Genomic DNA, 12,012 nt, shown 5'->3' on the forward strand with positions numbered 1-12,012 from the left:
AAGTATGGAGCCCGTCTATGCCGGCGCTCGCCGACATACGCACGGCACCCCCTTGGAGCGCTTTCCAGTCAGTTTTAACAAAAAAAAAACACTCCAAAAAGGCAGAGCACGCCCGCCAGCTACCACCAACACAGATGAAGTCCAGCATATTCTTTCACTTAATACTTTGACGTAAGATTTTTTACCTGTTATCTCCCAAAGCCACCATGATCCAAACTTACCCCCCTGTGTTGGGGGCAATACGCAAGAAACTTTCAGCGTTTACAAAATAACGAAGGTGTGGCCCTCGCGGGCTCTCTTTCTATTAGCTCTAATGGCTCTAATACTACTTAGTTTAATTTTTCGCCTCAGTGACCAGTCTCAAAATAAAAGATCCTATATTGCTTGAAAAGCCTTGAAATAATGGTAAAGGCATGAGTAGCATCAGCAAAAAGGTTGCACGAGAAAGGAGAAATTCGATTTTTCAAGGCATAAAATATAAGCAAGAAATATTTTAATGTTTGGAAGGAAATATTGCAATTTGGCATGAGGTTCTGGGAGTGCCGGAGCACGCTAAAGTTTTGCGAATAAGTAGAATTAAGTAAGGTTGCAGGCTTAACGCCTCCGCAGTTTGCTCTAATAGCATTAACAAGTTTCCAGACCGTATTGAGGAAATCTTATACATATTGTAAATAAAGATCCTAGTATACCTACCTCAAAGGTTTACATTCCAAATTGTTTCCAATTTATAATGAAAGAGATGGTAAAAATATTACAAATACGAATTAAAAGTACGGTACTCCAAAAAAATATCAAGGAAAAGACTAGAGTTAAACAGAAAATTTTATTAAGAATTCAATACATTTTAATTTAATTGATAAAGTAACGATCTAAGTATATGCCAGGACATAAACAGAGGTCATTAAATAATGAAAAAGAGATGGAATATTAAGTGACGCTTCACCGCGTACTAATTGATGCTTAGCTGCAATATGACTCTTTCGTTCACGTTCTACTGTAGTTTCCATCATGTCGTCGTCTTCCGCATAGGTCGAATCAGTGGACGTTGAAGTAGTATCATGAGAGAAATTTTCTATCAAAATAGTAGTAATAGTCGTGGTTATCTTACTAGTTTCTTGATTTATTTTAGTGCTCAGAACTTCTGTATCATGCTCATTTATGGCTGCAGCTTCTTCTACCTTCACAACTGTAGAACTATCAGTTGCATCAGTGTTAAACTGAGTATATTCCGACTCAGTTAAAACCGATTGAGTATCCAATTTATCGACTACCGCCTTATCAATCGATTTATCCATTTTATTACCTGTTATATCGGAAACTTTTGTCGTATCTATTATAGTAGAAGATGGTGGATCTTTAAAAATTACTTCGCAAATGTCAGCACAAGATTGTGTTAAGTACCGTTCTTTTGCAGCACATGCAATAAATTTATTCCATCCAGGGACAAACTGATAGAGATAAGGCTGCTTACAATCATTAATGTATGTTTGTAGACCAATATATTTACTGTCGCATACGAGAGGGCCTCCACTATTACCCTATAAATAAAAAGAATTAAATACATTTATAATCAATGCTGTGCTGCCAAGTGATTCTGGTATGATGTCGCTTAGAAATCAATAAAATAAAACTGCTGTTGCAGGTTAGCCTACTTCCACTACATCATCGGTTGCCACCAGGTGAGATGGTAGCTCAGGGCAAACTTGTCATCCATACTTATTATTATCAATGCTCAAGTATCTGTCTGCTAGCTTTTTTGATGTTTGCCACAGAGATATATTGTATCCTAGAGATGGACATAGATTACTACGAGTATTTATCTCGGAAAGAGTTCCCACAGGATTTTAAATTCTAAATTCAAAATTAGTCTAGAACGACAGTGGAATATGAAAAAATACTATACCTACTTACCTTACAAAAATTAGGATCCGCTAAGGCGTTGTTACTCTTTTCACTCTCTGCGCATATCATACTTTCCTTCCTATAATAATTTCCACAATGTTCTTGCGCCGGTGGTAAAAGTTCTACATTAATTTTTAGAAGGGAACGTTCTGTAGTATTATCGCGTCTCTGTTGAAAAGGAGTAACATTAAACGATTACCCTTTTCATCACTTTCATAGGTCAATAACTAAAATATTCATAAAACTTACAGCATAGACGAGAATGTAGCAGTTTTTTAGAACAATATCAAAGTTACTGATTAACGTAGCTGGTGCAACAGTCGTCGTCATATTGAACGGCAACAGAGTCTTCAGCAAGGATATATCAGTCTTCCACCATTCTGTTGCACTATAGTTGTACGGGCGCAATATTAGGATTACCTAAAATACAATCAAAAGCTCATTTTCTACTAAGCAAAAGTGTGACCAATTCACCGTCGATAAATTAATCTTGAGGTAATTAGACAGAGAGAATGAGTGTATCATGGAAATGGCTGTAAAATATACCTACTTTTTATCATGTTATACACAGAACTAAATAACAACAATTATGCTTTATACTTACCTACTGCAAAAAGTTTTAATTCAATTGAATGCACGATGCGTGACCGCCTATGTAACGAATGACAATACAAAAAATTTCTTATAATATGTATGAAAGTAAATGAAAGTTAAATTGATGTTTACCTCACGTTCTTGTTCTTCTTCATCCTCATTTATAGTGAAATTCTTATCTATGTTGACGGCTCCAAGTCTAGCTAACAGAGTTTTAAGTGGGAATACAATAGACACATCGCCAGAAGATATTAGCCAATCATTTCTAATCAATGCAGCGCTTCTAGTAAATCTGTCACCATCATCATCAAGTATTGTTTCATCCGTGTAGTATAGAAAAGCCTGTAATCCGTAGGGTACAATTATTATCCATACTTTAATATAATAAATGCAAAAATCTGTCTGTCTATCTGTCTGTCTGTCTGCTATGTTTTCACGGCCCAACCGCTGAACCGATTTAAATGAAATTTGGTACAGACTTGTGATACATCCCAGGAAAGGCCATAGGCTACTTTTTATCCCGGAAAATCAAAGAGTTCATACGGGATTTTAAAAAATCGAAATCCACGCGGGCGAAGCCGCAGGCATCCCCTAGTAGACTATATCTATACATATAATAAAATTGTAGAAAAGTGGTGTCTGTACAATGGAAATATATAAAAAAAGTAGCAGGGGTTGTTATTATATCGATGCCGAAACCGAAATTGTAATTAATTTTTTTTTGTCTGTTTGTCTATGTGTTTGTGCAAGCTAATATCAGAAACGGCTTATTCGATTTAGATACGGTTTTCACTAATATATTGTAATAAGCTTCACTTAACATTTAGTGTTTATTTTATGTCAATCGGTTCATAAATAAAAAAGTTATGTCAATTTAAAGAATCACGGCGAACATTATGCTGCCCGAAAAGTCACTATTCCACGCGAACGAAGTCGCGGGCACAGCTAGTTATATAGTAAAATACATCCACGACATCATTAGCTTTGGACTGGTGACTGTATTAGAGGAATCATCATCATCAGCCGATAGACGCCACTCCGGACTTAATATGTCTTGTAGGGGCTCACGCCACGGTCTTGAGCCGCCTCAATCCAGCGGCTCCCTGCGACTTATTTGATGTCGTCTGTCCCTCAGTGTGGGGGCTTTCAACGCTGTTCTTTCCGGTGCGAGGTTCCCATGCTACCACCTTGGGTATTACGTGAATACCTACTGTGTTAAGAGCCTCCAAAATGCGTTACTCATTGTACCAGAAGGCCAAAGCCGAATACAGGGATGTGAAAACTGTAGCGAATGAGAATTCACATAGGTACCTACCTAACAGATCTTCTGTTATTATGCACACGTAGTACCTATTCGTGTATGTCGTAGTTCCATAGTTAAATTATAAGATATGAGTAATATCTTAAACCTTTATCCATTTAATTATATGTAATGTAATTAATTATATAACGGGTCAGGAGAAGCTTACCATGAAAGGAAATGCACCTCGTTTCACTTCATTTCCATTTTCGGCCACCACGGCTTTTAATGCAACTACAACACAACAAGAAATTTATTGTAACAAAGAAGAAGGTAATTGATTTAATAGATTTTAATTCCTCATAAACTTACCAGCATAGAAAACGGCGAGCAAAAAAACACGCACCATTTTTCGATAATAAACCATAAACCATTTGCTTTGCCGTGAAATATTTTGACAGAGTACAATTTGAAAGAAGAATATAAAACCATTTTTTTCATCCTAATTTTTTATGTCAGAGTAAGAACAAGAGCAAGGAGTTCTGATGACTCTCTGGATTTTTATAAATCACTTGATCAAACAAAATGAAAATGGTTAAATTCTTTTACACTTTCCTCTTGTAAAAACCGAATTAGCGGAGTCACGTCCCATTATTTTCCGGCGTTATCTCTGACAAAGTTGCGACGAGTCTAGTCGAACGCATTAATCAGAATCGCAACGGAGCTAAGACGTATTATCCTCAATAAGGCAAAAAGAATGAGTTTGCAGATTTAAAACGCGTGTTTTATAGATAAGGTGCAGCATAAATCCAGGAAACATCTAATTATTCATGTAAGGGGGTGTTTAAGAACGCGTATTAATACGCTTGAGACGACGCGATGTCGACTTTTGAGAAATTTGCTAAGAGTATAAAGAGTGTCGTTTACTTTTTAAAATATTGCAGACAGGAACATGGCTTGGGCGGGCGCAAACCACACCATTTTCGTTTCTAAAACCGGATAAATGCTTAAAATAATTCCGTAGATTGAGTAACGTATTATACTTAGCCATATTATGTATAGTGCAGAGTAGAGACTAGTCATAAAATACATTTCGAACATTGATTTTGAACTGACACTCCAGATATTTGAATCCACATTATTTTATTCGAACTTTTTGACGATTTCAATAGACAGAAAGCTTAGAATACAAACCTATTGCATTCTAAGCTTACATAATATTACGTTAAAATAAGGTTTCACGAGAGGGGAAAATTTCTTGTGACAATTACTTGTTTTTACAATTAAAGAGACCTGGGGTACTTTTAAAATCGAAAGACCGATAACATTGTGATATTACCCACAAATGAGCGGAAGGATCGTATCCAAACCGCTGATGTGGCGACGTCAGAACGACTTGCTCAGACGGTTATTGCGCGACCAATTTAGAAGGAGCTCCTCTAATGCCCCGTACCTTGGTTGTTTGGTTTGTTTCCTACACCTTCATCGGGGATGTAGGTGTCCACGAGTATTGGCGTGTCTATAACGACTCGAATGAACGAGCTACGTGTTTTGGCGGCTTCCCGCAATTGCTTACACTTCCTCGGAGTGGCCTTAGTTTACTTATTTTAAAACCATTTTTGTTCCATTGCTGACTGTTTGCTTTCGACCGCTTGATAGAATTTGTAGTAGGTATATCCCTAAGATTTTTTCTACAAAAGAAGATCTTTCAAATATTATGGAGTGGATTAAACTCATGAGAAATATTTATGAATTTTGTAACACTTTTAAATTAACAAAAACGTCTGTTTTGGAATTATTGAATAGCGTCGCAAATGTTCCAAAATTCAAGCTATGGCAGTGTTCGAAGGTACGTTTAGCATAATAGTTGCAGTTAAAACTGACTTTGTAAGTACCGTGTGTTCACTAAACATGCCTAATGATTTTATTGTTTTTAATACATAATACCTTAGTTATGTTAATCGGATTTGATTAAATTATATTAAATCCATTAAAAGTGGCAATACATAATAATTTACTAACATTAACTTGCGTTATATACTTACATATTTGATATAGCTATTAGCTACGTTATCATATCATTATCACTTCTTTTGCTAAATAACAATAATTAGGCTCCCAGACAATCATAAAAATATAAGTTAGGTGTATGTATGTATACAGTGTGTTCATAGCTATGGAACGTACAATAATTATTATGGTGATATTACTTAAAAACTTTGGAACATAAGTAGGAATTTAAACTTTTGCAGTGCCTTGGCACCGACGACGCGACGTTCAACGCGGGAGGTGATATGAATATTAAACGGTTCAAGAATTAGAAGATTTATACGACGATTCGGAAGTTAGGAGCCCCACTTAAATGAATGTTTAACATTATCTGCGCAGTTTTAGGGAGTTAAGTCTCTTAACAAGTTGAGAAAACTTTAATAGACAGCGGCTCTCGGGCGATTAATTCCGAGACGTGGAATGGTGGACGGGAATTCTTAATGTGGAAGGGTGTCTTTCCAATCGATGTATTAAATGCATTCGACTAACATTGTTCGGATAATTTCTTTGTCAAACTTAGTACACAGCGTACAAGTGTAAATTAAAAATTTATAACACCCCCGACAAGTGAAGGTTACAGTAATAACTGGAAAAAGCTGATAACTTTCAAACGGCTGAACCGATTTTCTTGGATTATAGCTAAGAACACTCTCGATCAAGCCAAGCCACCTTTCAAACAAAAAAAAAACAAATTAAAATCGGTTCATTAGTTTAGGAGCTACGATACCACAGACAGATACACAGATACACACGTCAAACTCATAACACCCCTCTTTTTGGGTCGGGGGTTAAAAATTTAACTAAGTATAATAATACTTAGTTCAATTTTACGTTGTGTACTAAGTTTGACATATAGGACAATAGGTGTATTTTTTTAACAAACCTACTGCAGAGGTTTTGTATAGGTAAAATACACTTGCAGTTTAATTATGGCTGGTTGTTTATTAGGAAAATGTAAGGCTGTTAACTACGATTATTTGATGCGATACTTACGGGGTTTTGTGAAAGTAACATTGCTTAGTATTGCATACTGACTTATTGTAAGATTTTGTTTTTTTGAAATGGCTTCTACGAGTTTTTTAGTGGCTCTTCCGCTGATTTTTTATTAATAGCCGTGAGAATCAAGTGTTTAGAAACAAATATTACAAAATATTTCAAGAATTCTGTGTAGGAGAATATTTACAAAGGTAGTAGAAACAAGGCTCGCGCTGTAATATAAATTTGATTGGGACGCATCGCACGGCATTGTTTGACGGCGTCATTTTCCGATGCCGTCCCGCGCTATTGTGCACGGCTTTATTGAATTTGATTTACGCCAATTTTTGTAGGCTTCGGTTTTTATTAACTGACCTCGGCGCCGATGTAAACTTAATTGAATCCGCCAACAAAAGGCATCGAATGAAAAGAGCGTCAGTGTGCAATGCAGATTATAATAGATTTTTCCGAATTTGCATGGGCTTTAAGTTACCCGATATTGGATTTTTTCACGGTGGTTGAACTATTGTTTTCACAACATTTTATATCTCGCATATGAATTGATAATAATTATTCAATTTTGTTGTGTTTTGTTTTGTCTTGTTGCTTTACTATTATCGACAGTATAATTTATACTGTATAAATAGTATAGAACCGATATCAAGCACTTTTTTAACTGTATTATAGATTACTCGTCATGACTTCGCGCAGGCAATACCTATTTAAAAACTTAACTCTTCCAATTTAAAGTACCTACTTAATGATATAGAGATAAACGTGGATTTGGACTTTGTTTAGTACTATATAAGTATTTGAAATGCATAAGATCGAGTAATAAAAGCAATCAAACTAAAAAAATAACCCAAGATCTTGGGACTCTAAAAATAACCTCGTTTGTCTGTTTTACTTATGCTTGATCTAATATTGCGTTAACTTGGCCTTTCTTCAAATTTTCCGCAACAAAAGCGAATTATACGCCGAGAGACCGTAATCTGAGTTAATTATCTGAAATTCAGTCGTATTTAACGTCGTTTCAAAACGAGTTTTCACAATTATTGTAGTCGAGGCGAAAGAGATTTGTAAAGGAATCGCAAACACAATTAGGAGCAAGTTGTTGTTTGTTGAAATTGTCAGGGAAAGAGTGTGCGTGACACGCCTGAGACGCATCACCACGTAAATGACATTTTAATTTAATCGTTGAAGGTTTGGACACACATAGAGCGCAGCGGAGCCGAAGCGACACTAAACGCGCACGTAAGGTACACGTCTAGGTGCCTAGGTCTTTGGAGAACTAAGTTGGGCCATTTTGTTTCCTCTGTCTTGGAGAAAATGTTGCCGTCGAGAAACGCTTGAGTCTAGATATTCTTTGTAATGTATTATATTATATAGCTAGCACCATTATAAAGAGATTTTCAGAAACACCCGTGCGAAGCTGTGGCGGGACATCGAATAATATTATGAAAGCGAACTTCCTGTTTTTCTTGCTTCTGACTAGCCAAAACGACGAATCTCTCGATTCTTTAGCGAATAGTTTCGTGATGTTAAAATCGCTAAAAAAAACTTACATGGTATTAGAACTTAAGCGACGATAGTTATCCAGAAATATGCATATATGAAAGATAGCTATGCAGAAAATCACGAAGATCCGTTCCCGAAAAGTGACAACGATTAGGTTTTTTTTATATCTTATGTAAAACTAAGTAAGTAAGTTTTTTTTTGTTTTTTTTTTATTTAATAGGAAGCCAACGGTATACAAAGAAAAGTAATTATGACGACTTATATAAACTTAGGACTATCAATGTATACTCACTTACAGGCTAACTCAACATGCTTAATCTAAAACTTCTACTCTACTCTATTCAAAAATTATTGTGTAGGCGAAGTCGTATAAACGTATTAATTTCAAAACTAGCTGATGCCAGCGACTTTATTACCGTGGATAAGTATAGGTTTTTAACAATCCCGTGCGAATTCAATGATTTTCCGAAAAAGGAAGTAGCCTATGTATGCCAGGGTGTAATCTATCTCCATTCAAAATTCCAGCCGTCCAGTAGTTTTTGCGGGAAGATTCACAAACATCCATCCATAGTTAAATAAACTTTCGCGTTTATAATATAAGTTTTAAAATAAAATCTGTTACGTCTCAACACCACGAGGCGGAGGCAGCCTGACGGCCGCTAAAGCTCGTTATTATGATTGTGCGTTATACACAGATACAGAATCAAATCAGTCGGAACAATGGCGGTGCAATTAAACCCGCGAGGGGAAGTCTTGTAACCGACCCACGAGGCACCGATTTTTCTTGCCATCCCTATTGCAAATAGGTACGCGCAGTTCGACGTAACAAGCTCTACATAAATCTATAAATGAAATTTAAATGTCTATTTATGTTAAAATAACAGCTTTTTACTAAATGCATGTCCCGCGACTTCGTTCGATTTTAAAATCCCGTAAGAACTCCTTGATTTTCCGGAATAAAAAGTAACCTATGTATTAATCCAGGGTATAATCTATCTCCATTTCTCAGCCAAATCCGTCTAGTAGGTTTTGCGTGAAAGAGTAACAAACATACACACATACCCACAAACTTTCACCTTTACAATATTAGTGTGAAGTGTGATGGTACTTACTACAAAATAACAAATTCTAAAATGTTATCAGTTTGTTTGTTTGTTCAGGCTAATCTCCGAAAACAGTTGGACAGATTTTGATGAAACTTTCACTGGCAGATATCTGGTGTTATAAGGAGTAGCTCAGGCTACTTTTATTTTAGAAAAAGAATTAGGGTTCCGCGAAAAAAATTAAAACCCTATAAAATCCATAAAATAAAGCGTACCCACGCGATTTTTAAAACCTGAAACCACGCGGACCTCTCTGTATTTAGACGGTGCTATAATGATCATGATGAATCCTTTACCACCAGGTGAGATTGCAGTCAAGGGCTAACTTGTATCTGAATAAAAAAATATAGGTATATATTAGATAAGTTGACCCACAGATTTACTACCACCTACCACTGCCCGCGCTGGATTGCTCCTGGAAAAATCTAATAGCGTTAGTCTTTAGTCAAGTCATCCGAAGTAGCCATTAGTCAAATGTTCTTACACAGAAAAACGTTTACGGTTGTTCTCTGAATTAAATCCCACTTTGTACTGTGCAGTTTTGTATGGAGCTGGATGGTTAGTTTGAAATGTAAAAGTTTTCTCTCATTGTCAACTGTAATGCAAATTCTTGCCTGAATACGGTCTGTTTACTTCTTTGCCCCTTTTGTTTTAGCCGTAACGAGCAGAAAAAGGACCCATTCAGAGCATCCGAACCTAATTACCCTACCCTCGGTTACAAAGGAGGGTTTCTAATTAACGACTTTATGTCAAATAATTTGTTTGAGCCCGACGACGACGTCTTAGTTCGTTTCAGTCGCGGATTGGATTAAGTTTGCTTTCGGTTGGGTACGTTTGTTTTAGGAGAAAGGCGTTTGAGTGGATCAATTGTGAATCGCTTGTGTTCAAACAATAAACTGCTAAACTTCCTCTTCAATGGTTTTAACCTTAAATTAATTTTGTTCAAATTCAGATTCAATCACAATTATTTTTTAATCTACGACATCATATTAATTAAGGTACCTATTATCTTATGGCTCTAGTATACAATGACCCGATGCTTTCTTTGTGAGTTCAATACAGTACACTATCAATATTAAAATGCGATAGGCGATATCGAGGATATACGAAATCCTGCAATTTATTCTAGAATCGCGATACGTTAGTGACAGTGAAACATCCTTCTATTAGTACCAGCTAGTAGCTACCAACCAAGAGCAATCCGTGTTTAAGATATTAGTTAAAGGTGTTTTCGAATTTTGCACAAAAATCCTTGGATGAAAACCCACAAAAATTGGTAAGCTGGCTAACTTACGCACTGATTGGTGAAATGTGAAATGACCAATACAAATCGCCCTGTTCGGAGTATTTTAGGCCATTATGATGTAGAAGCTTTAAATAGTAAGATATTATTAAATGATAGTTGTCAGTGTGAATGTGTGAATGAATGATTGGCGTCACGGTCACCGAACACAACGCTTATTGTCTCGTCAGCTGTTCGACAACACGCAGTCGTATTCTGGAACTGATACCAAAGTTCACACCTAATTTTCTTAATTTCTCATAATATCATAAAATCTAGCTGACAGGCCCCGACTTCACTCGGATGGAATTTTAGACTTTTTTATTCTAAATAGGGGTCTACGTTAATAAAAGGCTATAATATAAGTACGCGACAGGTTGAGATGGCAATCGGAGTAGGGACGCACTCCCGCACAACCCCCGCACTTAACCGGTGCGGGATAGTGCGAGTGACGTGGGGGTGTGCTGGGCGTCCCCCCGCCTCATACCCCGATCGCCATCTCGACTGTCGCGTGCTATACATGTAATATTTCAAGTTTCTAGACCCATCAGCGCTTTGAGCTACTATTATACTTTACTACTTTGAGCTACTGCTATATCATCATCTTTATTAGACAGTCAGTTTATATAAATTGTGTTTAACGGCTAATTAGTGCTACTTCTTATCTCTTATCTCACTCTACTCTTACTCTTTAATTAATTTTAAGACCTTTGTAAACCTACATTTACTTAAAATAAATGATTGATATTGATAGCCTTATGTTTAAGATGTCGGCCTCCTAGACGGCGGGGTTTAGGTTCGATCATGACCTTCCAACTTTTCGGAGTTACGTACTATGTGCGTTTTAGTTTATGCAATTAAATATCACACAATATGATACCTGCATGCCTGTGAGATCTCCATTATCCGCACTTGGCCAGCGTCGTGGACTATGACCTTCTCATTCGAGAGGAGACCTGTCCTTAGTAGTGAGCCGACGCTTGGTTGATGATGTTGATGAGTTGCTTTACGCCTAATTGGCTCAAATAAGAAACATTTATTGAACTTTTTAGACAAATCAACCCTGAAACGGTGCGCAGACTTTAATATTGTAATCTTTAAAGCATTCCAAGTGTATGTAAGACTAGATGATGCCCGCGACTTCGTCCGCGTGGATTTAGGTTTTTCGAAATCCCTTGGGAACTCTTTGATTTTCCGGGATATAAAGTAGCCTATGTGCTAATCCAGGATATTATCTATCTCCATTCCAAATTTCAGCCAAATCCGTCCAGTAGTTTTTGCGTGAAGGAGTAACAAACATACACACACATACACACATACAAACTTTCGCCTTTATAATATTAGTGTGA

At 36.7% G+C, this 12,012-nt stretch overlaps 1 protein-coding gene across 1 annotated transcript; it reads right to left on the reverse strand.

Moving 5' to 3' along the window:
• Nucleotides 1-809: 809 nt before the first annotated feature.
• On the reverse strand, nt 810-4,391 carry LOC123865945 (snake venom serine protease homolog). Its single transcript, XM_045907166.1, has 6 exons — nt 4,109-4,391; nt 3,966-4,030; nt 2,629-2,838; nt 2,152-2,322; nt 1,912-2,070; nt 810-1,538 (listed from the first exon to the last, which is right to left on the reverse strand). The coding sequence occupies exons 1-6, from the start codon at nt 4,161-4,163 to the stop codon at nt 870-872; spliced, it is 1,329 nt and encodes a 442-aa protein (XP_045763122.1). The 5' UTR covers nt 4,164-4,391; the 3' UTR covers nt 810-869.
• Between the last annotated feature and the right edge of the window lie 7,621 nt (nt 4,392-12,012).

This window comes from Maniola jurtina, chromosome 6 (genome assembly GCF_905333055.1).
Source record: "Maniola jurtina chromosome 6, ilManJurt1.1, whole genome shotgun sequence".
Classification (NCBI taxonomy): Eukaryota; Metazoa; Arthropoda; class Insecta; order Lepidoptera; family Nymphalidae; genus Maniola; species Maniola jurtina.